The 27,670-nt window shown below is 44.5% G+C and overlaps 1 protein-coding gene across 3 annotated transcripts; it reads left to right on the plus strand.

Moving 5' to 3' along the window:
- Nucleotides 1-8,937: 8,937 nt before the first annotated feature.
- MTFR1L (mitochondrial fission regulator 1 like) lies at nucleotides 8,938-27,221 on the plus strand. Of its 3 annotated transcripts, XM_065421641.1 has the most exons (8): nucleotides 8,938-9,039; nucleotides 12,112-12,310; nucleotides 12,411-12,546; nucleotides 13,399-13,503; nucleotides 14,268-14,377; nucleotides 15,259-15,470; nucleotides 19,873-20,182; nucleotides 26,551-27,221. In XM_065421641.1, the coding sequence occupies exons 3-8, from the start codon at nucleotides 12,457-12,459 to the stop codon at nucleotides 26,654-26,656; spliced, it is 933 nt and encodes a 310-aa protein (XP_065277713.1). In that variant the 5' UTR covers nucleotides 8,938-9,039; nucleotides 12,112-12,310; nucleotides 12,411-12,456; the 3' UTR covers nucleotides 26,657-27,221. The 3 variants fall into 3 exon arrangements, with proteins under 3 accessions (XP_065277713.1, XP_065277715.1, XP_065277714.1); XM_065421643.1 differs by lacking the exons at nucleotides 8,938-9,039; nucleotides 12,112-12,310 and adding an exon at nucleotides 9,098-9,165; XM_065421642.1 differs by lacking the exons at nucleotides 8,938-9,039; nucleotides 12,112-12,310 and adding an exon at nucleotides 9,132-9,193.
- Nucleotides 27,222-27,670: the final 449 nt, after the last annotated feature.

Raw genomic sequence — 27,670 nt, forward strand, 5'->3', positions numbered from 1 at the left:
TCCTCTAATTTGTCTAGGTCCCTCTGTATCCGATCCCTACCCTCTAGTGTATCTACCACGCCTCCTAGTTTAGTGTCATCAGCAAACTTGCTGAGAGTGCAGTCCACACCATCCTCCAGATCATTAATAAAGATATTAAACAAAACCGGCCCCAGGACCGACCCTTGGGGCACTCCGCTTGAAACTGGCTGCCAACTAGACATGGAGCCATTGATCACTACCCATTGAGCCCGACGATCTAGCCAGCTTTCTATCCACCTTACAGTCCATTCATCCAGCCCATACTTCTTTAACTTGGCAGCAAGAATACTGTGGGAGACCGTATCAAAAGCTTTGCTAAAGTCAAGGAATAACACATCCACTGCTTTCCCCTCATCCACAGAGCCAGTTATCTCATCATAGAAGGCAATTAGGTTAGTCAGGCACGACTTCCCCTTGGTGAATCCATGCTGACTGTTCCTGATCACTTTCCTCTCCTCTAAGTGTTTCATAATTGATTCCTTGAGGACCTGTTCCATGATTTTTCCAGGGACTGAGGTGAGGCTGACTGGCCTGTAGTTCCCCGGATCCTCCTTCTTCCCTTTTTTAAAGATGGGCACTACATTAGCCTTTTTCCAGTCATCCGGGACCTCCCCCGATCGCCATGAGTTTTCAAAAATAATGGCTCTGCAATCTCATCCGCCAACTCCTTTAGCACCCTCGGATGCAGCGCATCCGGCCCCATGGACTTGTGCACGTCCAGTTTTTCTAAATAGTCCCGAACCACTTCTTTCTCCACAGAGGGCTGGTCACCTTCTCCCCATATTGTGCTGCCCAGTGCAGCAGTCTGGGAGCTGACCTTGTTTGTGAAGACAGAGGCAAAAAAATCATTGAGTACATTAGCTTTTTCCACATCCTCAGTCACTAGGTTGCCTCCCTCATTCAGTAAGGGGCCCACACTTTCCTTGACTTTCTTCTTGTTGCTAACATACCTGAAGAAACCCTTCTTGTTACTCTTAACATCTCTTGCTAGCTGCAACTCCAAGTGTGATTTGGCCTTCCTGATTTCACTCCTGCATGCCTGAGCAATATTTTTATACTCCTCCCTGGTCATTTGTCCAATCTTCCACTTCTTGTAAGCTTCTTTTTTGCGTTTAAGATCAGCAAGGATTTCACTGTTTAGCCAAGCTGGTCGCCTGCCATATTTACTATTCTTTCTACACATCGGGATGGTTTGTTCCTGCAACCGCAATAAGGATTCTTTAAAATACAGCCAGCTCTCCTGGACCCCTTTGCCCTTCATGTTATTCTCCCAGGGGATCCTGCCCATCTGTTCCCTGAGGGAGTCAAAGTCTGCTTTTCTGAAGTCCAGGGTCCGTATTCTGCTGCTCTCCTTTCTTCCTTGTGTCAGGATCCTGAACTCGACCATCTCATGGTCACTGCCTCCCAGGTTCCCATCCACTTTTGCTTCCCCTACTAATTCTTCCCTGTTTGTGAGCAGCAGGTCAAGAAATGCTCTGCCCCTAGTTGGTTCCTCCAGCACTTGCACCAGGAAATTGTCCCCTACACTTTCCAAAAACTTCCTGGATTGTCTGTGCACCGCTGTATTGCTCTCCCAGCAGATATCAGGGTGATTAAAGTCTCCCATGAGAACCAGGGCCTGCGATCTAGCAACTTCTGCTAGTTGCCAGAAGAAAGCCTCGTCCACCTCATCCCCCTGGTCTGGTGGTCTATAGCAGACTCCGACCACGACATCACCCTTGTTGCTCACACTTCTCAACTTTATCCAGAGACACTATCCCTCTTAGTTGTGTCTTTTCCAAGTTGAACAGTCCCAGTCTTTTTAATCTCTCCTCATGAAAGCTGTTCCATACCCTTAATCATGTTTGTTGCCCTTCTCTGTTTCTTTTTCCATTTCTAATATATGTTTTGAGATGGAGCGACTAGAACTGCATGCAGCATTCAAGGTGTGGGCTTTCCATGGATTTATATAGTGGCATTATGATATTTATTGTCGTCTTATCTATTCCTTTCCTCATGGTTCCTAACATTGTTAGCTTTTTTTGACTGCCGCTTCACATTAAGCAGATGGTTTCAGAGAACTAGCCTTGACGACTCTAAGATCTCTTTCTTGAGTGGTGACAGCTAATTTAGACCCCATCATTTTGTATGCATAGTTAGGATTATGTTTTCCAATATGCATTTATCAACATTGAATTTCACCTGCCATTTTATTGCCCAGTCACACAGTTCTGTGAGATCCTTTTGTAATTCTTCACAGTCTGCTTTGGACTTAACTATCTTGAGTAATTTTCTATCATCTGCAAACATTGCCAGCTCACTGTTTACCCCTTTTTCCAGATCATTTATGAATATGTTGAACAGCACAGGTTCCTGGGGGACTCCACTATTTACCTCTGTCCATGCTGAAAACTAACCTTTTATTCTTATCCTTTGTTTCCTGTCTTTTATCCAGTTACTCATCCATGAGAGGACCTTCACTCTTAAGCAAATTAAGTGGTCATGGGTTAAGAGCCTTTGGTGAGGGACCTTCTCAAAGGCTTTCTGAAAGCCCAAGTACACTGTATCCACTGGATCACCCTTGTCCACGTGTTTGTTGACCCCCTCAAAGAATTCTAATAGATTAGTGAGGCAAGATTTTCCTTTACAAAAGCCGCGTTGATACTTCCCCAACAAATTGTATTAATCCATGTGTCTGATAATTTTTAAAAATGATTGTTGCTTTATAGTAGCCATAAACAGTTACTTTTGTGGCAGCACCTTTTAATGCACATTCCTGTTGGGAGGTCAGACAGCATCCGTGGTAGACAATCAAAAGCAGCCAATTGCTACAGACAAATAGCAGAGCTGTTGTCACCTTTTCTGCTCTCTGAAGCACAACGCTCTGTACTGTTTGGGTATCTTGTTTTTCTTCCTTGGTGGGGTGCGTAACCTGTGACAAAAAGCTCACCTCGACCCACTTGTTGTAGTGATGTTCACCCTTGGGATGTTTCCCAGTATTAGCTTTAGAACTGTGTGTTTTGGCTCCTGCTGGCATCTCTGAACCACTAGACATCCATTACAGACTCCGGTTTGGCAGCATTTTTTATGGTGATCGTGATAATTCAATGTCTGTAAACGGTATTGTCTGAACAAAAAGCACCTGGCTCGCTCATGGAAGTAGCCTGAGCCCCACAGCAAACATGCAGTATCCCCTAGGTTAAAGGGACTCTCTTGGCTCAGGCTGTGATTTTGGTGGGGGAAAATCCTGGCCAGGGGTGAGCAAACGTTTTGGCCCGAGGGCCACATCTGGGAATAGAAATTGTATGGCTCACCAAATTGGGGTGGGGGGGAGGGCTCTGAGGTGGGGCCAGAAATGAAGAGTTCAGGGTGTGGGAGGGGGCTCTGGGCTGTGGCAGGAGAGTGGGATGCGGGGGTGTGTGTGTGTGTGAGGGCTCTGGGTTGGGGCTGGGGATGAGGAGTTTGGGGTGCAGAAGGGTGCTCCGGGCTGGGATTGAGGGGTTCGGAGGGTGGGAGAGGGATCAGGGATGGGGCAGAGGGTTGGGGCGCACAGGGAGGCTCAGGGGTGCAGGCTTCGGGCGGTGCTTACCGCAAGCGACTCCCGAAAGCAGCGGCACGTCCCTTCTCCGGCTCCTGCGGCCAGGTGGCTCTGCACACTGCCCCGTCTGCAGGTGCCACCCCTGCAGCTCCCATTGGCTGTGGGGGCGGCACTTGGGGTGGGGGCAGCATGCAGAGTGGAGCCCCCTGGCTGCCCCTACATGTAGGAGGCGGGACATGCCGCTGCTTCCAGGAGCCGCGTGGAGCAGCCCCCGACCCTGCTCCCCGGCTGGAGCACCGGAGTGGGGCAAGCCCCAGACCCCGCTCCCTAGCGGGAGTTCAAGGACCAAATTAAAACGGCTGGTGGGCCAGATGTGTCCCATGGGCTGTAGTTTGCCCACCCCTGGCTTTGACCCAACCTTTAGGTTTTTATAAAACCGAATATAATTAGAAGCACTTTCATTGCTTTAAAAAAAAAAGTCTCAGGGGATTTTAACCTTTCAACCACCCCTTGTATAAATATCCTTAGCTTGGGGAAGGAGATCAAATGGTCTGCCCTCTGTCTAGCTTTGCAGTAGCAGAACCAAAAATGCAGGGCCCCACATGAACAGCTAGAGATTGTTTTCAATTTCTCATGGCATGAAAAAAGTGGGATTAAAATATAAAATCTCCAGGGCCCCTCTGTCTACGTCAGAGAGTCATCAATGGCTCTGACCTTAAATCAGTGGGAAGTGCTTTGTACCTGTACTCAGAATCACTTCAATTTATATTTTGCTGGCTGTGCCATTAGTGCAAATGACCCCAGTTGGAGGCAAGAAAAGCATCAATTGGTGCTAAAGATAGTGACAATGTGATTGCATCATACTACTATGGTAAGACAATTGGTGCAAGTATTTCTCTCACTCTTGTGCTAAGGTGCATCAGTCACCACAGAAGCATAACCAGAATTCACCAGGAAGCAGTGCTGTGAACTCTGGGATACATTCACAGATGACAAAGTGTCACAGTTAGCACAGCATCAATGTGGACGCAGGGTAAAACCTTCCACTACTACAGCACTGAATGTGTCTACAGGTAGTGGACATTAGAACAGTTGGGTTGACGTTGATTATACGGTACCAATGAATCTCTAAGGCAGACAGTGCCTACGACATTCCCAACCAAATTAGAACCAAAACCTAGATCTATGGTATCCTTAACATTGTCCAAAATTACTACATCTCCCTCTTGAGTCCCTGAAATGGGCCTTTTCCCCACCATAATTAGAATCAACTCATTAGAAATTAAGCATGGTGGGAAGAATTCTTCTGTTTCAAGAATAATCAATATACTCCAGGGGCTCAGAAGCTGTTGTATGGCTCTCATAAGGAGTTTGATTCCAGTATTAATTTTGCAATCGTAAAGCTGCCTAAAAGAACTATTTGCTGTTTTTACTATTGTTTAATCTTTGATCGAGTTTTGAGAGGTGGACTCTGAACAAAAGCGGTGTCTTAAACTTTTTTAATATGTGCCAAACTTTTCATATTTTTACTATATACTTCATAGGCTTTTGTAGGTGGTTTTGATATCTCTGAAGAGGATGAAGTAGAAGCTTTCTTTATTCCCTGATCATCTGTGCTTTGTGACGGTCTGATCTTAAATCATGAATGGGTCAGGGCTGATTTCTGACAGCTGTAATTCAGGGAAAAACTTATTTCATTTCCTCCTCCTCTGTGAGTTTTTTAATCAGTGTATGTAAAATATATTTTCATCTAATGTTCTTGCCCAGAGACAATTCACGTTTAGAGGTGAACATTCTCAAATCATGTATTTTTTACAAAAGTAAATGTTTCCATTCTAATGTGTGTGTGACTAATTTTAATACATTGTAGTCAGGCTATGCTGGACAGTTTCTATAGCAGTATTGGAGAGATCTCAAGGATTATTTAGTGTAGTGGAGGGAAGAAATACCCAACATAAACCAGCCAACCTATAACTCAGATATATACTGTGTATCAACCATTGATGCTCTTCTCCATTTGTGTTCCCTAGTGATCTTGGAATTAAACAGCGGTGTGGTAATAAGCTAATACACACCGAGGTCAATATGGAATGATGATTTTTGTGTTTTGTGCATACCTCATTCTTTCTAAAATGGTTTTACATATTTAAATACCTGATTATAGGTTTGTTTATAACTACGCCTACAGAAAAACCATTACATTAAGCATTAGCTCAGTGTTCTGATTGAGCTTTACAGGTAATTCTTGTGAGAAATGTTCTCAATTTTACCATCTGTACCAGCTTAGTTCACTCATTTTTGTGTAATAATAACAAAAAAATCTGAAAAATAAATGCTTGTTTTGCTTGTCATTTTGATATGTTGGCAATTGGACTAAATCAAGACTTGTTTCCGAACGAGTAACGTGTGAAAGGATTAGCAGGGTTGAAATGGCTGGGCACATACTGAAAGGTAGGAGGTATAGTGTGAGGGAGAGCAGGGCCGGATTTATGACCCGCGGGGCCCGATTTGAATACCCAGCGGCGGTCTGGGGCTTCGGCGGCGGGGGGTCCGCTCCGGGTCTTCCACGGCACCGAAGGACCCCCCACCGCCGAAATGCCGCCGAAGACCCCCAGAGCGGACCCATGCTGCCGAAGACCCCCGGAGCGGGGCCCGATTCCAGGGAATCGACCTAAAGTCGGCCCTGAGGGAGAGGACGTCTCAAGGCCAATGTTTTGAGCCAGAGCCAATACAAAGGTCACCCCTCTCTGCATACTGCAGAGCCTCAGATCCATGCGCTCTCATTCTTCCCAGGCAAAACTCCCTTTGCTGCTGCTAGAAGTTCGGCAGTGCGACACCTACACTGGAATATTGCTGTCAACTCTGAAGGTCACCAAGAATATTAGAAGGAACAGATGATGAAAGTTCTGGAACTGACAAAGGAATCCTAGAACAAAGCCCATTTTTTTGAGGCAACTGACTCTCCTGTAGCCTGGAGATGGATAGACTCAAATGCCAAGGTATTTAAAGTTTGGCTGGGTAAGGCCAAAATAGGCTATGTTGCCATAGAGATGGGATTGGAGTTGAGATGCGCTGACTCCTGGACCCTTCTTCATGGGACAACTAGCATGTTTGTGTCACTTTTCTGCCAATGGCTCTAATCTCTTCTTTAGCAACTGGCCTATGTCCAAAGCTCCACTGTAAAAGCAGGAAGAAAGTGAGTCAGGCAAGGTAAATTCCCTGTCGCAAACTGAATGTGCCTGGCTCCTCTCGGAGAGCTCTGGCCTGAAGGGTTACAGTAGTGGTGTAGCGGGGGTGAAGGACATTCTGAAATGCTATGTTGAGTGGAGATCAAACCCCTCACTGCTGAGTACCACCTAACAATCCAAAATCACTCTGCATTGTGTCCGTAAGCTAAATCATTCCAATCAGCTGTGAGACGGCCCCTTGCAAAGTGAATAATGCTACTAAATTGCTACTACATATATACCTTGGCCTTCTGGTCTTTGATTAAAAATTGTTCGGGCAGTAGGAATTGGTGTGGCAATGATATTTGAGAGCTCTGGTACAGTTGAGAGACTAGGTAACCTCCAGCACGGAGAAATCGATCTCTGTATGGGGTGGAGAGGAGGGATACATTTTGCATCGCTGAGTTGTGCACCTTACCTATGGGAGCACCAACCAGCCCTGGGCGAAGAATGTATCCTACGACAGGGATGTAGGTATCTGTGTGTTGGGGGGCAGAGAAGGGGAGCTTTGACAATGCTGTCAAACCAGTATGCATCCTGATTTGGGTATTCCTTCAATGTGTCCCCTATGGTCGTTCCTCACCCCAACCTGTCCCTGCATGTAGGCTTCTACTAAAGCCCTGGGTAGAAGGGAAGGAGCAAGGACAAGAGCAGTGTGCTGGGGTCGGGGCACTGAACCTGAAGGGGATCAGAGGGAGGTAGAGCTGGTTAGGAATTGTCCCATGAAAGAAACAGTTTAGTTGGAAAAGGTCAATTCATTAAACCACAAATGTTTTCTGGAAACATCACTTGGAACTACAGACATGTTCTGATTGAAACCTGTCTGGGTTCTGGATGGGCTGCTGGGAACCCTGGGTTTCTAGAGTCTGTGACTGGGGCAGCCCATTAGCCTGAGAACTCCAGCTCTCAGTGGGGCTGGCTCTATGAGTCCCCAGACTCCAGCCCACTCCTCCCAGGAACTGGGTGCGCGTGGCTGCTCCATTTGTTTTGGGGAAAGTTGAACAGAAACGGTTTGATTTCTTTGGAACTGCCTCGTTTTGTTCCAAAACTGACTGAAAACTTTTGGGGAATTGCCAAGGGGACAGAAATTCTGATTTTTTTTTTTTTTTTTTGACCAGCTCCACCAGAGGGATTCCTAGGGGTGGCCCCATGTCTCTGCCCCCCTACAGGCTGATGGGGGTTCCTGAGGCTTCCCCCTGTGTCTCTGCACCCCTGCATAGGGTGAAGGGGGCTTCCTGGGGTAGGATTGGCAGGCGTCCAGTTTTCGACCGGAACACCCGGTTGAAAAGGGACCCTGGTGGCTCTGGTTGGCACTGCCAACTGGGCCATTCAAAGTCCGGTTGGCGGCGCAGCAGGGGCCCGGGGCTTAGGCAGGCTCCCTACCTGCCCTGGCTCTGCGCTGCTCCTGGATGCAGCCGCCAGATCCCTGCGGCCCCTAGGCACTGGGGCAGCCAGGGACTGGAAGGCTCCGCGCGCTGCCCCTGTCCCGAGTACTGGCTCCGCAGCTCCTATTGGCCAGGAACCGTGACCAATGGGAACTGCGGGGGGCGGTGCCAGCAGGTACCAAGGCAGCACGCACTGCACAGAGTTGCCTGGAGGCCACAGGGACATGGGGGCTGCTTCCTTGGAGATGCGGTAAGCGCTGCTGGCACCCACACCCCCTCTTCCACCCCAAACCCCTCATCCCTGGCCCTACCCCAGAGTCCACAGCCAGAGCCCCCACGCGCCCTCACCCCCAGCCGGAGTCCCGTTGTCCCCCCCAGCCCCCTACCCCAGCCGGGAGCCCCCTCCTAAACCCCTCAGCTCCAGCCCAGAGCCCATACCCCAACTCCCTGCCCCAGCCTGTGCAAGTGAGTGCTGGAGGGAGGTGGATGGAGCAAGTGGGGGGGTGGGGCATAGGCGGGGCCTCAGAGAAGGGGCGGGGTGTTTGGTTTTGTGTGATTAGAAAGTTGGCAGCCCTCTGCCCCAAGGAGAACGGGGGGTTGCTGGGGGGACCCTCTTGTCTCCGCCTCTCCCCCAACCCCAAGTTGCTAGGGCCCCGCCCTCAGGGGCGGAGTCAGCTTCAGCCCCCGCCCAACAGAGCCACGGTACGTCTCGCTGTGACGCCACCACGCACAGGAGAGCCCGTGCGACCCCGGCACTGAGCGATGGCTCACGGGAGGGGGCGGAGTCACTCGCTCCCAGCAGCAGCCGGCGGGGCGGAGGCGCCACGCTCCGGCTAACCCGGAGGGACGCGATACTGCGCAGGCGCATAGGGACGAGGAGCTCTCGGAAGTAAGTCGGGACAGCTGCCTGAGTCGGTTATCGCGTTCTACTTCCGGGTCAGGGCCCGATGCCTCACCGGAAGCGGAGGTGAGACGGGAGGAGGAGGCGGCGGCACCGGCACGGGCACCAGTATCGGTGGGTTCCTCCGTGGAGAGAATTTCAGGTGCGGGTGGAGGGGTGCGGCAGGTCAGGTAACCGCAGGGGGTGGGGAGCTGGGGGTGATTGTAACGGGAGGGGACATGGAGGGAGGGGGAACTGGGGGTGATTGTAACGGGAGGGGACATGGAGGGAGGGGGAACTGGGGGTGATTGTAACGGGGGGAGGGAGAGCTGGGGTGATTGTAACGGGAGGGGGTGATTGTTACGGGGGGAGGGGGAGCTGGGGGTGATTGTAACGGGAGGGGGTGATTGTAACGGGGGGAGGGGGAGCTGGGGGTGATTGTAACGGGAGGGGACATGGAGGGAGGGGGAACTGGGGGTGATTGTAACGGGGGGAGGGGGAGCTGGGGTGATTGTAACGGGAGGGGGCATGGCAGGAATAGAGAGAGTGGGGGGTTGGGGGGGAGCAGCGTAACTGGAGGTATGTATGCAGGGGGAGGTGTTTCACTCAGGTATTGCCTCTGCTACTTTGGGCTTCTCTGTAAAGTGGGTGAGAGACTGAGAGTCCCGGGTCTGGATTGGGGGGAATACAGGACCTCGCTAAGAACATCCCCCACTCGGTCTTTCTGCAAACCTTTCCTTCTCTAGGGCTGCCCTCGCTGGGTTTTAAACAGCAGGGAGGTCTCCTCGGGAAGCGGGTCACTGTCATCACCCCCATTTTATAAATGGGGAAGCTGAGGCACCGCGAGGTGAAGCTGATAATCTGCGGTAACAGTTGACAAGCCAGGAATAGAACAGAGGCTCCTGCTCTAACCACTAGGCTACATTCCCTCCCAAAGCTGGGACTAGAATCCAGGAGTTCTGGCTCCTAATTTGACACTGAACCACTTCACCGCACTCCCTCTCTAGTTCATCTTGCCCAGTATTTTTTTAGTTGGAATTAAAGCTGCATCACTGATAGGGAGAGAATCAGAGACTAACACAGACATGTACACTCCAGTTGCCTGTTAATTTTCATATCACTTCCTCAAGGGTCCCTAACAGTAAAATGCACTGTGTCATCATCATTAAATGTTTTTTAAATTAATACTATTAAAATAAAATTCCCCACTCAAACCAAAAAGGCCCCCAGCCCTACTTGGGACAAGGCTAGGAAAACCGATGGGCCTGGCTTTCTCTGATGGGCATCACGAGTTTCTTGGATCACTGTAACTCAAGAGTGAAGCTTGAGTGGTTTGTAGCATCTCTTAAGACATGGGAGGTTTCTCTTCAATTTTGGGAGCAGCTGAGCTTATCCTGGAGCAATAGATTTCAATCTCTGTACTGCAGTTGTTGTCAATTCCTCTTTGGCTTCTCCCCGATTGATTACTCTGTGGGCTCCTGGGTACACCAATGTTTGTACTCCTGTGTAAATGACATGAGCCGGGGACAGTTAATAGTGGTTCTGTGCAGGCTGAAGAACACTTTGGCAGTGCCCCTCTCTGTCATGCGTAGTTATTTTTGGTTGACTGAGCTGTGATACTGTCAGCATATGTCACTTTTAGCTGACCTTGGTTCAGTATGGAGGAGGGCTGTCGTGGCTTGTTTTCTCTACATGGCTGATGTTTATATGTCCTTTGCCACACTTGTTGCTCTTGAGCCACCAATTTTGTGGTATTCACTGATTGAAAAAAAGGTGGTGATTTTATCACCGCAAACCTGAGGTGAACTTGTATTTGTATATGAAGGCACCTGGATGCTACGGTGACTGCCGATCTTATTAGAGACAGTTGCTTGCTTCATGAAGTTCTCCATGTCATTCCTATGGTACTAATGTTACTGCAAGGGATGAAAGTGGACTACGGCAAATTAACCCCTCGCCCATGAGAAATCAAGGAGAGGAAATGAGCAGGGGGGAAAAAATCCCTTTCAGACAACTAGCTGCTAACGCTCAAGAGGCCTGCTTACGTTAGGGAGACGCGTCATCTTAAATGCCTTTTTTGGCTTCTCTTTGGATCTTGGCAGTCCGAGCAGCAGCTTCTAGCTGCCGACCTCTGTCAGCATGAGACTTTGTTGTTTGTTAAAACATCTTTGGCATGTTGAATATAAGGAGCTTAAAGGGACACCATCGGCTGAAAGATAGTCAACTTCAAAAACCTGAGTTAGCTGTATTTCCAAGTATACGCCTACCCCTGAGCACCCCCCAGCCAATCTCTATGGGTTTCTAATCACATTTTTACTATATTTAAAGACCCCTCTCTCTGTTGTTGTGTGAGAGATTCCCCCACCCCACCCGCAACTAACCAGTGGAACTGACTGTATACAAAATCCCGTCAAATGTACAAAGTTGACAAAACAGGGTGGGGGAATTTATTCTCCTCTGTGCCCATCGCTAGAGGATTCTCTTTCATGGGTCTCAAGCTTCCTCAAGGCCAGATGGAACCGCCAAAGCTTAATGTTTTTGGAGGGTGTCATACTCCCCCATCCCCTTCCCTCAGGTTCCCCTACCAGTAAGTGGAACGTTCTGATCCTGTGATGTGGGTAGTACAGTGTTCAACTGCCTTCAACTGGCAGTTCCTTTGTCACTACTAGCAGGAGAGGAGCTCTCCCCTCTAGCTGCTCCTGTGGGTTGGGGGGTGGTGGTATTTTTCTGCCTTTGTTCTTTCCACCCCCTGGGGAGTGTGAGTTTAGATGTGCCAGGGATGAGAGTCAGAGGCCTGTCTTTACAGAACCTTGCTAAAGACATTTCCTGTCCCCTTTATCTGCCTGAAACCCTGCCCTGTTCCCACCTACCTCTAAGAAGCTCAAATAAGAGATGCCTCAACTTACCCACCTATCCTTATTTGGGAGGCAAGTGCCATGGCTAAGAGGGAGAAACTGCCAGTCACCATGGTAACTTCATGGCAGAGCTAAGAGTAGAACCCAGGAGTCCTAGCATCCAGTCTGGCTCTTCAACCATGTGATTACATACTCTCCTTAGTTCATTTTGTGCATTACTTCTCAGCTGGGATTAAAACTGCTTTTTGAGGAAGGCTGCATGGTTACCTCTATTCAAGGTCCAGAAGTATTGAGTTCAGAAGGACAACATCCCTCTTGATATTCACCTCAGCTGTAAGAGTGGCAGAGTTCCTTGGCCTTAGGGGCCTGTCTTAAAATCACTGCATGCCCAAAAAAGGGCCATGTTAACTACTCTTCTGTTAAAGGTAGGGCTCTTTGTAAAGTTGACTTAGATATTGATGTTTAAATACACAAATGCAGAACTTGTCCACATCTAGGCTCATTGTGTTGTTTTTGTTTTTTTAGTGAGAAAATCTGTGTACATCAAGGTGAAATAATATGAAGCTGCCTTATGTTTCCTGGCGTTACAATTTTCGTCTCTGATTTAATTGTTCATCCAGTTTGGGAACCTTCTCTACAGCCTGAGATGGAAACAGAGTCAGTAAGTACAACATCTCTTTGAAAAATACTTAATTATGCAGAGCCGGGGGATCCCAAAACTTCTCATTCTGCAGAACGCATCATGAGAGAGACTCTCATTTGTCATCTCCCTTCCCAGTACCCCTAACCTTTATTGCTTGTGTAAGAGCTGCAAGGATGCCATTTCATGTACTCACTATCTATTGGGTTTTATTATATATAAAATTTAGCTATTCTGTTTGAATGGTGAAATTACAAATACATTAAGGAACTTCTTGTTATACCATAAAACAAGTGTTGCTTTGGCTTTCAAATCTGTATTATAGGAATTGGTGCATTTATAGCCTAGTGATTCAATTTATTATTTAATATATGGGTAAACAATTTAAATTTAAAACCAGCACTGTCAGGTAGCTTCAGTCCAAAGTATAGATGTTGTGTCTCTTACAAAAAAGTTTTATCAACCAACTATTAATGGGGAGTTTTGCATGAATTGAAAAATAAGCTTGTTTGGATTTAAACATTTACCTCCAGAGTTTGCCAAAGTCTAGAAGATGACTATAAACAGACATGAAACTGACTAAGGAGGTGATTTTCAAAGGCACAAATATCAGTTCGGCACCTCACTTCCTTTCATTGACTTTCATGTGTGTAAAGCTAGACATGAGTTTGTAGAAAGAGGATCTTAATTTGAAAATAAATATTGGTACTTGCTGGTACTCTTAACTTTTTATTCTTTTAAAAATAGCTAAAAGAGGTGCCATAGGTTTGAATTTAGTTTATATGGTGGCTCTCGACACTTTCAGAAGCTGCCTTTTAAAATCTAATCTTTCTTTATTTGAACTATTTTATAAAATGTTGTCTTTATTCTCAGACTATCCCAATTTGGCAGAACAAACCCCATGGCTCATCACGCAGTGTTGTCAGGAGGATTGGGACAAACCTTCCTTTAAAACCCTGTCCTAGAGCGTCCTTTGAGGTAAGGGGATGCATAAGAGAGTCTGCAAATATATGCAGGACTCTTCAGTTCTTTAGCAACAGAAGTAATTCTGATTTGCCGTTCTTTCCCAAAGCAAAGTAAAGTATTTTTGAAATTGGAAATGCACCACATGGAGCCAATAGGATTGTATAAATTATCATCTGTTTTAACCATTTTAATTCTTTCTAGTTTTTGTAAATCCCTGAAATGATCAGTGGCAATTTGGGAACAACATGTTCTATACAATCATGCCAGCAATCAGGAAGGAGTGTGAGCTAATGATTAGAGGGGACTGAGTCCAAACTTCTGGGTCCTATTCCCAGCTTAGTCACTGAGTGTGGGACCTCGGGCAAGTCGCTTAACCTCCCTGTGCCTCTGTTTCCCAAACCATAATAGGAGGCTCATGATACATGCCTACCTCATTGGGTGTTTGAGAGTTAGCTCAATAATGGGTATTGCTTTGTAGCTGAAAAGTGGTGTTCGTGTGCTCACTAATTTTTCCTTTTTTGGCTGCATTTCAGGCAATAGTGCGTACATTTTTGCAGGTGCATTTGCCAGTTTTATGATGCACATCAAAAAAGCTGAGGACAGTTTCATAAACACACACAGCATTTCATGTACTGGTTTATCTGAATCTATCTACACTGGCTTCGTACAGCTATGAATCTGATGCAGAGAAGGCTTCATCGTCTTTAAATTGTACCAAACACATTAAACAGAACAAAACTATTATATTTATTATAATGTCACTATGTTCTTCCTAGGTTCTACCAAACATTTCAGATCTGTATCTAAATGATGCACCTCCAGTCCCCACTCTGGCAGATATTGCATGGATAGCAGCAGATGAAGAAGAAACATATGCTAGAGTCAGGTATTTTTACTTTCTTTCTCACCCAATAGCTTTCCGTTCTTCCATTCTTCCTGTACAGCGACTTGTTTTGTGAAAGATAAAACAGTAACTGATCAAATGCTCATAATTTCTAGTCACTTGAGTTGTTCTGGTGAGATGTCTATTGATTGATTTTATTGAAAGTTGTTCTACAGAGAGGAGGGATGAGAAGTTTTGGCCAAGGACACTAGGGCAAACTCTTACAGAAAGTGCCAGGGGATACTTAACGTTCAAGAAGAGTGGCTAGGCTCTTAGTTTTTAAGATCGTAATTGAAAGACCTCCACCTAGTAAACTACATGGTGCTCAGGGTATCTACTTCAGAAGGATGACGGGCTGTCATATCCCTTCTGGGATTCATACCTGTTTGTCCAGAGTTCACTTCTATCCATTTCACTTTTTGAAGTTCTGGGACAGGCCAGTAACTTTAATATTAACGTGTCTTGTGAAAAATAAAATGCAGGCCCTTTGCAGTCTGAAAAACTATGTCATGGGGACAAGTGACGCCCCCATGCACACACAATCTCAAATGCCACTCCATTGCATAGAAATGTAAACCAGCCGGCAGAGAGGAATATGCTGCTGGCCTCTCGGTTAATGCTCTAGACTGAAAGTTCAGAGGCTTGCTTTTTTGTTCCTGCGTCTGCCACAGACTTTGGGCAGCAGTTTTTGTGTAGTTTCTGTGCCTCATTTTCCTGCTTTATAGAACAGGGATAATATCTACCTCCCACGAGTATCCTGATTCATTGTTTGTAAAATGCTTTGCAGTTCTTGGGTGGCAGGCTGTGGAAATACAAAACTTTATTGCTTGAGTGGGGTCTGTTCCGTTTGTGTGACTGATGGGCTTTTGTGCTGTACTTTTTAGGAGTGACACACGCCCATTGAAGCACAAGTGGAAGCCCAGCCCGTTCTTTGTTATACAGCGAAATGCTTCAGTCCCCAACTTGAGAAAGCAGGAAGAGAAGCTGCTGGTCTTGAAGAAACCTGGTTTACCGGCCCTCAGTCGGACGACAGAGCTTCAAGATGAGCTGAGTCTCCTGCGGAGTCAAATAGCTAAAATTGTAGCTGCAGATCCAGGTAGGAACATAACAGTCCTTCTTTTCTAACAATAAAAGGCTTGAGACTGTGAACAGTGATGATTCCGCTATAAAAAGCAGTACTGGTGAGATACATTGCCAGTATTCTGGCTTTTTGCATAAAAATGCAAGTCAATAGATATTTTGTCGTCTTTGGATCCCTCTCTCTAGTATGTGCCTTAGCGATCTAATACAATATATACGTTTGTAATGGTATACATGGCCAAAGCTGTCCAGACAGCTCATTGTTACAACTACAGCTGAGTTGAGCATCCTAGGAGTTTATTGACTAGTGGGGAGATGGCAACCATGCTGATCCTATTGCTTTCTAAGAGCTGGCAGTGGCTTAAATGGAATACAACCATTTCTAGCATCCATGTAGTGGAACACAAATGACATAAACGGCTAGACTTATAGAATTCACAATGGCTGAGTACGTTTCTTCCCTCCCCTTGTTGGTGCAGTGTTGTCTGTGATGTCAATAGAATGAATGGTATTGTTTGTACGTATTGGCATTTGTTTGATTAGAAAACCCAACCCCAACACCCCCCCCCCACACACACACACACACTCTCTTATTTTTAAAATAAGTACAACCAAAATCAACTGACTGTACTGGAGAGAGAGGGGGAGGGTGTTGAGTTTCCAGACTGGGTGCCTCCCATTGAATGAAAATGTTGGGGATTTAGTCTTGTCATTCTTGCCCCCAGGCCTGTTGGTGGTGTTTAAAAAGGGTTCTTTTCCTGTGTTTCTTTGGGAGTGTGATGTAAGTGTTCTGGTTTTTCGTGACCAGAGATGAATACTAATTGTTCTCGGGCCAGTTAAGCTTTTTGAGAAGAGGCCAGCTGGAGTTCACAGATTAATAGATTATAAAGCCAGAAGGGACCATTGTGATCATCTAGTCTGACCATGTGCACATCATCTTCTTGAATTAAGTCTAGCTGGTTAACTGCTCCTGTCATAAACACACTGATTTTAGTTGTGTTTTAAGCTCAAAAAATACAAGTCAATTTAATGTGAAAGAGGAAATTCCACCCTTCAATTTGCTCTTATGGTCTAGCTTCTGCTGGGTGGCTCTGGAAGTAAAAAGGATGCTATGTTTGGTGAAACTCCAGAGTACACTGTGACATTACATGCTTGTCCGTTCTGCTGACCAATCAGAGTCACAGAGCTGTGCAAGACCAGAAGTAGTCTTGGGGCCTTGTCAATCTTACAACTTTAAAACCTTTTGAAAGTAGAAACTTGGCTCATTACTGGAACTTGAACCTTCTCCAAAACAGCTTCTCTTGTAGGAAGCTGCTGCATCTGTTATTCATGTGCAGTGCACTTGAACTGTTGGTGTACAACCAAGGTATAAAGGGAGTGGTTATGATTTAGCTTTCTGTCAATGGCATAAAAGGGGCAAAAATTGTAACTTTGTATGGCAAAAAATGTGAAAGCCTTTTCCATTTTTAAATAAAATGTCATAACACTATCTTAAATACTGCTTTGTCATGGAAAATTGTCCTAAGTGAAATATCCTTTATTCTGCAATTAAACATGGTTTACTTTTTTTTAAATTTAAAACCCAGGGCACTCTTCCATACTCGACTAGAGAACCAAATCTAATCCTTCAGGGAGAAGGAGACAGTTGAGTAGGGTGACACTTTTATGAAAAATACCGTGTGTCGTGGGATCTGTCATAAGTCATAGCTGTGACAAATTTACAGCCTTATAAACAATATAAGCCATTGCTTATAGACCTCTACCTCGATATAACGCTGTCCTTGGGAGCCAAAAAATCTTACCACGTTATAGGTGAAACCACATTATATCGAACTTGCTTTGATCCGCCGGCGTGCGCAGCACTGCTTTACCGTGTTATATCCAAATTCGTGTTATATCGGGTCGCGTTGTATCGGGGTAGAGGTGTAGTTAGTTCCATTATCCATTACAACACTTACTCATTACATCCTCAGACTATACTGGATTTTAGTTTGAATGTTGGCCTCTGCATTTCAGACATGAATCTTATGTATTAGGTTCAGCACATTCTAACTTATTTTATCCATCTTTAATATATCAGATGCCCACTTGGAATACATAGGATGTTTTTGTCTGGATCACAATTAATTTTTAAATGAGATGCGGTACAAAGTAGGCTATCTAGCATATCTATGATGATCCACTCAGGGCAGAATTTGGCCACAAGTTTATAGGTCCCGGTTACATGCACAGAATACTTAGGGGAGCACTTACCGAGGTGGAAACTGAGGCAGAGAGGTTCTCTGGGACAAGACTACACAGGATGAGAGTGAAAGAGCAGCCTTTAGAACTTCAGATTTTTTGATTCCTAGGCTTGTATTCTACCACTGGACATGCTGCCTCAAAAGTAACTGAAGGCAGAATTTGACCCTTAAAATGTCAGTGCACACTTCCTCTTAATCAGCTATTCGTACCTTTCATTCTGCTTAAGCCATATGGCGTCAGGAACCGCTTTAATGCTTGAGTTCAGCAGTAAAATGGGGGTTTAATAATAGACTAGATTGTGGCTCTTACTCTGAATACATGAGCCTTGTCTCATCCCCACTCCCTCCCTACGCCAGGTGATATTATATTTTTGTGTAACTGACTCACTGCAAACTCTGGTCCAGTCCAATCATCGTTTTTCAAAGAGATTCACTCAATGATTTCATGCATGTCGGAATTGTTCTTGCTGGTTATTTTGCTAGGAAACTAGGACATTTTCCATGCCTTTGGGTAGGGCATGGTGCATTCTTTCTTAGAGACAGACACACTCTGACACGGTGGTTGATACTATCTCACAGAAGATTAAGAATTTTTCTAAACTCTTCCAAGATACTTCATGGTCATATTTAGGTTGCATATGTAGAACAATAATTACTTTTTCCTGATCTCTGGTGCGTTTGTACTCTTACAAAAAGACAAAGTGCAGACGAAGGGGGAAAGGGATCTGTATGGAAAAACAATCCATAATTCAACACAGAATGTACTGTGCAGAGTCAGGTAGTTTAAGGGAAGTACATTTGCATCTTGTTGTCTATAAGCCATAAGGTATCAAAATACATACACACTAAAAGGCTGAAAGAACTCCAGGGGTGGGGAAGCCATCTCACCAAGGTTCTTGGAGACCATGAAAGTGAAGGACATCTCCTCTTTGGAGATACTGTTACCCTCATTCTTCCTCCTTGTGTAAGATCCAAGAGGACCAATTGAATTGGAAACAAAGAATGGAGAAAATGTCATGTCTTGAGAGCAAGATGTCAGATCAGTCATATAAACTGTTCAACTCACCTTAAGTAGAGGAAGGTAACTGTGAGCGGATCAGAGGTCCACATGGGAAACACTGATCATATTTCTCTCTCCCTGCTCCTTCCCTGGCAATGTTCCCAAGTTTGTCAGCTCGTTTATAAGGGCCTTTTGCAAAGTCTGCAGCGTGTTCTGATTTCAGTACTTTGGAATTATAATTGAGAAGATAATCCAAGCGATAACTACAGTTCTCAATCTCATTTTGGAGGTGTTGGTGGAAAGTAATAGGTACTGTGCAATTGGCTTTTATCTACATCAACAAAATGACTCTGATCGCTGGAAACTGAAAGCGAGTCTGTGCGGGTCTGTACGCTCCTTTCTGACACCGAAAAGGCCCTTCTAGAAGATGCGTATACTCTAACATGTTAAATAAATTAGGGAAAAATCCAAGGTCCCAAAGAGCATTGGTATCAGAGTCAGAATTTAAAATGAAGGAGTTGCTAGTTCCCAATCCTGTGTTCATACTGTGTTGTGTAGAAATGCCTGAGATTCATGTGTAATGGGTTTTCAGAACAAAATGGAAAGGAAGCAACTTGATAGAGGCATTGTGTAAGGGGGACAGCCCGGGTTAGAGGCCTGGGATGGTGCTCTAGGAGGAAGGCCCTGGATTAGAAGAGGAAGAATGGCCTTTTGGTTAAGGAATTCGACTGGGACCCAAGAGACCTTTGTTCTGTTCCCAGATTTCACAGATGTCTTGTTTGTCCTTAACCATATAACGTAATCTCTGTGCCTCGGTTTCCCACCTGTAAAATGGGTATACTACTTCCCTGGCTCCCAGGGGGCTTGTGAGGATAAAGTCCATCTTTGCAAGATGCGTGTTAATATAGTGATGGAAGTTATATGTGTACCCAGATTTGTAGACAGAAGCATGGTATAAGAGGCAGTGGGGATGAGAGCTGTAAGGGAGGGACGGGAGGGATGTGGGAAGCAGTGTGCATGTGGAGGGTAAAAGGGAAAGCCCTCGGTCATGTTTATTTTTGCATAACTTGGGGGAGGTTGGCTAAGATCTGAGCTTGATTTATATTCTACTGCTTAGAAAAATAAGGTGCTTTGGCACTAGTTTATGTATCTACATATATTGTTTTCTTTTTCAGCTTCCGCTTCATTAACGCCAGATTTATTATCTCCAGGAAGTTCAAATGTATCTTCTCCCTTACCTTGTTTTGGATCCTCATTCCAATCTACAACTTCCTTTGTCATTAGTGATATCACAGAGGAGGCAGAATTAGAAATTCCGGAGCTTCCATCAGTTTCCATGCTTTGTTCTGCAACCTCTGAATGTTGTAAACCAGAACCAAAGGATGCTGACGAGGAAGATTCTGTGTCTCTTTCGAAGGCCAGCAGTTTTGCAGACATGATGGGCATACTTAAAGACATTCATAGGATGAAACAGAACAAAGATTTGTAAGTCTTTCCTGAACCTCTTTTATTTTCTGCGTGAATGCTCCTGTCCTCTTTTTTTGTTTCAAAGCATTGTAGACACATTGAATATTGTGTTCATCTGCTTGTCTTTCGTGCTATAATCATGCTTTACAAAGAAATATTTGTCATACGTTAGAACTGCTGATATTTCTAGATCTGTTTTATTTGCCTCCCAAATGATTGCCTTTGAGCCAAGCCAAGCCTTTGAATTTAAGGGTAGAAAACAATGGAGAGAAGGGGAGGTACTGCAAGTCTCCTAGCACACTGCTTGACAACTCTGCTTCAACCCATCCACACCAAAAATCATCTTGCTTTTCTTACTGTTTAGCAAAATGTGTGGAGAGAGGAGACATCCATGAGTGAAGCCCTCTGAGACACTGCCTTACTATTGTCAGATATCTGCACACCCCTCACCTCTAAGCTCTGTGTGCATTCCATGCAATGTCTGATTAGGCAAACCGCCCACCTCATGCTTTTTTCCTCATAAGCGCTGTCCTGAAAGCAGATTTATCGTACTGTTATCTTGTAACCTGGGAATGCCAAGTCACTGACATGCTTACCTGTGCATTGTCGGAGACAGGACCCTCCCGCTGAAGAAATACCTTCTCTAATATCTCAGCTGGCCTTTGTACTGTCCTTGTTTCACATGGACGACATGGAATTAGACTGATGACGCTCAGCCCTTTCACCAGCAAGCTCCAAAATCCATGTGGCCACTTCTGTGGTATTGTGGGGAGCCCTATTCAATATCAGAATAAAGAACATTTTGAATCATCATTATGTTCCTTTATGAATTTTATGCCTAATCCAATTAAAGAGAAATGTAATTCTCTGGCACCAAACAAAAGTATACCAAAAAATAAAACACTGAAATATACTCTGTACAGCTCAGCCTGCACTGAAGTATCATTGCTCTCAAATTTTCCAAAGAAATATTATTCAGAAGTGGAAATTTATCCCTCCTCCATTATATAATTCTTGCCATTAATCTTTCTGGAGGCTGGAGTAGGAGTCAGAGTTTAAATGAATTTCTCCCATTCATGAATACACTGGATATGTATCCTCTTTTGAATTGCAGATTGACGTTATTTCCTGCCTGTCCAAAGGAGCTTTTTTTGGACTCCTTTGCAATGTTGATTTATCCCAGTCAAAGGAGAGATAATTTTCAAAAAAGTACTTGTCGTTTTGCAGGATTTAGTGGGGTTGCATCAACTTCCGTTGTCAGGCATTAGGTAATTTAGTCTGCGATGTCGTATTTGGTAAATGTGAATCATCTTCTTTTGGTGATCGAAAGCCAGACTTTCTTCAGACAGTTAAATTTGAACCTCCATCAGAAATGGACTAAAACGTAGCTAAAGTGCCTACATTTGTCACACTTGCGCAACACAATATTTAACCCTAATTGAATAAATTCGTTTTCAAAAAGATAAAGTAAACTTCTCCTGGAGGATAAACTCTTGTGTGGAGGGAAATTGCCAAACGCCTGGGGCATATTGGGCCTGGGAATCGTGCACTATGCAGAACAACGCTGATCAGGGAAAGTCCTGCAATGGAAGATTCAGGAAGCTCATTCCCCATGTCAGAAGCTGCAGAGAAGGCGGCTCTCACACCAGCATTCCCAGGATCACTGGGAAGGTGCTAGATGAATAGGGATTGGTGCTGAGGCATTTCACAAGGTCTTTAAGGCGGACTGGCGCAAATCCGTGGAGCGTTTTAGAAAGTAGCATGGTGACTTTTTTAGGCTTAATCTTAAAATGACTGTTGAACTAGTGGATGCACTTGGTCGAGCAGCTTGGTTAGCATGAGAATGCAGGTAGCAATATTATCCCCATGCTGGACCTATTCAGTCATCTTGCGTAGGGCAGTCCCTTCAACAGACATAGCTGAAGTCCTCTTAAAAGCTTGTCATGGATGGGATGGGGGGATTATGGTATAAGTGCTCGTATTTTGACTTTATGCCTCCCTGGCCAAAATGCATAGGGATAACTAATGATGAATGAAAAGGACTGTTTGTGGGATGTTTTACATCTTGTTCCTGAACCAGCCGAATAGAAGAATGCCACTGGGGTGAATATTGGGCAGGAGGGTAGGGAGAGAGAATGTCGGACACAACCTCTCCCTAGGATCAGCAGGAACGGAGCATTGCCACTGAGAACAAATCTAGGTGAAACTGTGCCCCTGCCTGTGGCTGGAGGATTTGAGGACAACCGCAGGCTTTAACTCTTCCAGCAACTATCCTCCCCCGCTCCCCGTGCAGGGAAGGCTCTAGTGTGAACCCTCAGGGCATTTCAGATAAAGTTAAAGGACTTGTCCAGCACAGCAAGATTTGATGGTGTTGACGTATACGCGGCTGGTTTATGCAGATAGTTCTATACAAGGCATGTTTGACTTTCAGGGTAGCACCATCCTCATTTTTTCCAGTCATTCTATTTCCCCAAATGAGATGGAATTGCATGATTCCCCAGGAAGTCAGTATACATCCACCTGAGCAGTAGGTGAGTTTCGTGCCATGAATAGGCTCTGCGTAGGTGGGGGGCAGGTAGTCTGAGCCATGGGAATGGATGTACAGCCAGCCGTGATAACACATAGCTATGCAGAGGGTGGCACAGAGAAAAGGGCCCAATTTTCTTGCCGCTTATTTATCAGCGGTTCCCATTGACTTCACTGGAAGTCACTCAGCTGCAGGAGCAGGAGAATGGGACCAGTATAATTTTAGGGACTGGGGGTACACATACACTGCTACGACCGTGCTGCTGTAGCGCCACAACCTAGACACTTCCTGTGTCAACAGAAGGGGATTTTCTGTCACTGTAGTTAATCCACCTCTCCAAGAGGTGGTAACTAGGTCGGAAGAAATTCTTCCATCCACCTAGCTGCCTCTACACTGGGGTAGGTTGAGTTCACCATGGCACAACATTCTTCAAAGCCCTGAGCAACTTAACTAGATGGATCTAATTTTTAAGTGTAGACCAGGCATGTATCTAATGGTTTATGCCTTTCTCCAAAGAAGGGGCTAGTTCTTCTCTATGTAGCTATGTTCCAATGGCCTTATTCCATGAAGGGGCGGTATTACCAGTAACTATTAGCACAGACGTCTATAAAGTAGAATACAAAAGTCTTGTATGAGGATATCTAACAAATTCTATCCCACTGGGACTGGGCGGGCAGAGAGCAGGAAGAGCTCTGCTTTTCTGTTCTGCCAAGTTAGCCGAGGCCTGTTTCCCACAAGGAATAACTGCTTGCCTGATTAACAGGAGAAGCTGAATCACATTGTATGCAAATTTATTTTAGTGTATTATTGATAGCTCTGGTTTTTTTTCCTGATGGGGTTCAGAATGAATGGCCCAGATGTTAGGCAAATACTGCGGTAGCAATAACAGGAATTGCCATGTCTCCAGTGGATTTACCAAAAGATAACGGCATTCATTTGTGGAAAGGTTGTGGTGATGTGTGTTTTCGCCAATGCTTCCTCTGAGGCTGTATAACCAAATCTATAACCATAGGCTTCACACCATGTATTGCTCTTGTCTGTCCCTCTATCTTAGCCTATTGCCTTGCCTCCAGTGTGTATAGTACATGCGCTTGGAGATGAGGGTTACAATATCTGAATGAGAGCTGGGTGAATAGCCGTGAATAATGTATTCCATGTGACTTTGCAATTAACTGATGAACAATTGTCTTCATTGTTTGACCAGCACAAATTGATGATTGCCCTCCAGGCCAGCCCCATACCATGGTGACGTGCCATACATCTGACGAGAGTTAGTTGGGACTCCCTAATATGCTGTGGGGGGAGCAGCTTGTACCTCCCTGACCGGCTGAATACAGCACTTACTTATTGTTGGCCTGGAGAACAATAACAAGACCCTAAAAGTCTGGATTTCTTGCGGTGAATTGCTGGGCTTGAATTGCCCAGCCCTAGAATCTAATTGATATGGCTTTTGCTGTCTTATCCTGCTGACGTCAGTTCCGTATTTCACATAAAATGTTTAGTGAATAAAAACAAGTGAATGTGAAAAGATCGGGTGGGGTTATTCTTAGAACACCTGTTATTTCGCAGCTGATGTACATTAATGAGTTGTGAAATATCCTTGCCACAGCCACCTATAGTAAATGATCTCAATCAGCTTAGAACTGATTATAGAGTCATTGATCTCTTTGAGGTTATTGTGGTGGTCATATGGACATCCCAGCAGGAGCAGGTGTAGAAGCAGCATCATGGGTGTCTGACTCAGAAGAATCATGAAACAGCATGAACTGAAGTTGTTTTCAAGAGGCAGCCTCCCTGGGGTCTGTCCCTCGTCTGACCAGTTTCCCGAACTCAGATGGTACCAGAGCCAGCAGTATAAAGTGAATGTGTAAAAGGAGTTAAATGACCATTTTAATTTTTGTGGGTGGAGATGCCATTTACACCTAACAAGATGATTAAATCCATGCTTCTCTGATGCTCCTGTTTAGGAACTGGTGTTAAAACCCACAGCCTGGAAACTTCAGGAATGAGTATGAGACACATTTGCATGTTTCCACCATTAAAATCAGAATAGAGCCCTTTTAATATCTGCTGCCTTTTGGAAAGGAATTGTCTGTGTAGTGTTCCAGCTGATCCGTTCATTCAGTGTGTGGTTAAAAACATTTAGCGTGAAGATCTGCTTTGAATGTGAGTACGTTTTTATAAGTACTGGTCATGGGATTGATCTAATTCAGGTGTAATTGCGCATTAATTTGTCCATGATTACTTCCCTGGCTGTTGGGGTTCTTCAGTGAGAATTTCTAAAGAATCAAGATGCCGATATGATGTTGGTTGAAGGTACCGCCTCTGCTGCTAGTTGCCTGGTGTCAGTTTTCTACAATAGCTGCTGGTTGTGCGCTGCTGCTGGAGGCTTGTTCTCTCCCTCTGATAGATTTCCCCCACACCTCTTTTTGCTACCCATGGTGGGGATGAGCTTTTTCCTTGTATTCAGTACAACTTCCGTCTTTATCGCTGCAGTCTCACTTTGCCTCTGCCCATCCAGCCTCTTCCTGCATCTGCTCTTGGCTTCCCTCCTGCAGTTTATTGGAACTCTGGGTGATTTTGGATTCTCTTAAGCTTCCCCAGGTGGAGGAGTGGCTTCAGAAGTTCTTCCAAGTCCATGCTCTGAACTCTATCTACCTGTCTCTGCACTTGTATCAGAGGGAATCCTGATTCTGGTGAAATCAGTGGAGTGTTTCTATCTACTGTCATGATTTAAAAGCTGAAGTTAAACAGTGCATTACAATTGTGGACTAAGGCCTTGCCCCTGCAGACACTTCACGTGGCACTGGGGGTTCAGGCCTGAAGCCATGGGTTACTTGTGAACTTCTTAAATCTAATCACTGAGTCTAGTAAAAGCTTTCAGTGAGTGGCTGCAGGTGTTTAAAACAAATACAGCAAACCGTAATTATTTTTTGCTTTAATCTAGTTAAAAATAATTGACTCTTTTAGAGGCTTTTAAAAGATTTCAGAACTCATGGAATGTTTTCCAGCTATAGGGAATTTTTACTCTAAAATATTAAACTCTGAAATCAGTAGCTGTTCTCATGGGATCTTTATTTTCAAGTATCAGGAATGACCCAATATAATTCATACCTTTTTGGTTTCTTGTGAAGTCAGCTCCCTTGTTGTAAAGTAAACTGATCACCAGGACTCATAAGACGCAGGACCCACTGCCTGCCTGCCATGCAAGACTAATGTTGGATTATGTGAGGAAAAGGGGGGAGGTAAAACTGAAGAATCCTCTTTTTATTGCACCAAGACATGCCAAGTGAGCAGTGTACCCATTTCACAATTAACATCATCATAGATAATTAGTTCTTCTATTTCAGTTCAAAGTAATGTCCTTTGGTTTTAATAAAGGAGGAGGACAGCCTGCATACTGCTTGTATTTTGTGCATTTCTTCTTACCTGTTATTAACACTTCAGATTTAAAGCAGAGGGGTAGGGGGGAAATTAACGTAGGCTGGGATTTTTTACACCACATGGGGCATTTAGACTGCAGTTTCCCCTTGAAATTAATGGGAACTGTGTCTCTCTCTATATTTCCTAGGCAGCTTGCAAAATTACAGCCTTAATGTACTACTCACTTTGTCTTCTATTCAATTTTTGCACTTTACCCAACTCTGACAGACTGTCAGGGTTCCCAGCACTGCAGGGAAATGTTGAAATAAAAAAGGGGTTTCAGTGACACACAATTTTCTCATAATTTAGTTTATAAAACAATTTTTTAAAACAAAATCCTAAAGCTTGGGCCTAGCAGAGACAGTGTCATCTACAGACTTTGGAGAATCTCTATCCAAATTGCTGTTAATACATTTTAATTTTGTATCTCCATCAGGAACCGAACTTTATTGAAGGAGGAAGACCCGGCTGTTCTAATATCAGAAGTGTTGAGAAGAAAATTTGCTCTAAAGGATGAAGATGTAACCATGAAAGAAAACTGACTTTACACTTTCATTTAAATCTGTAAGCAAGTGTATCGTGCTCCTGAGATTTCTCCACAGTAGCTGCCTTCCTAAGGATCAAACTTTTTTGCCTCTTTACTAATTAGAAATTATTTCTGCACTGGAAACTTATTCAAGAAAGCAACTGTGGATTTGCAGTGTTTTCCATGTCTCTAAAATATATAAAAACTTTTTAAGAAAAAGGAAATTTTTCCACATATTTTGAAGCATTACTGGTAACAGTGTCTTCTACAGAGTGATGCGAGTGTTGCTAAATGAAGTTCTCTTCCTATCTGTGTTTTCCCCAAGGTGACTTAAACTTGAATCATTCATTTGACTCATGATGGTCTTGTTGCAATATGGCTAGCTAATTTATAATCTAAATGAACATAAAGCATCTAATTCTTTTTCTGTTCAGGGAAAGTCAGATGCAAAGCTATCAATGAGAGTAAATTGCTTCTTCCTTCCAGGCTGTCAGTTTTTAGGAAGTTCTTATTGTATTGAGGGTGGTTTAAGAGCTTGCATTATTTCCTCAAAAAAGGATTCCCTTCCCTAAAGTTTCTTCCACTTAAAAAATAATAAATAATAAATAATAATAAAAAATAATAATAATAAAATGGGACTTACTTTCCTGTCCCATTTGGGACAGGAGAAATTAAAATGAATTATCAAACCATTTAACCAAGCTCAATTTGCTAGACTGGTGTTGGCTGGTGAGTGACTTTTAAATAGTTTGTAATATTTGAAAGATCAAAATATCCCCGAGTCACATTACACGACACTTATATCCTGCCCTAAGGTAACTTGTGAAGAATTCCAGGTGTTTCATTAAAATGATCTCTTTATTCAGATTAACTTTATTTTATTAATATAAAATTCAGTAAGAATTTTGCCCAGTTAATGTGATTTAAAGTTTATCTACTGAATCATCAAAGCTAGGAGTTGAGTCCTGTAGAAAACCACGTGGGGAAAAGGAAAGGAGAGAGAAGTCACTGTTGAAGTGTCATTCTGTGC

Source organism: Emys orbicularis, chromosome 23 (genome assembly GCF_028017835.1).
Source record: "Emys orbicularis isolate rEmyOrb1 chromosome 23, rEmyOrb1.hap1, whole genome shotgun sequence".
Classification (NCBI taxonomy): Eukaryota; Metazoa; Chordata; order Testudines; family Emydidae; genus Emys; species Emys orbicularis.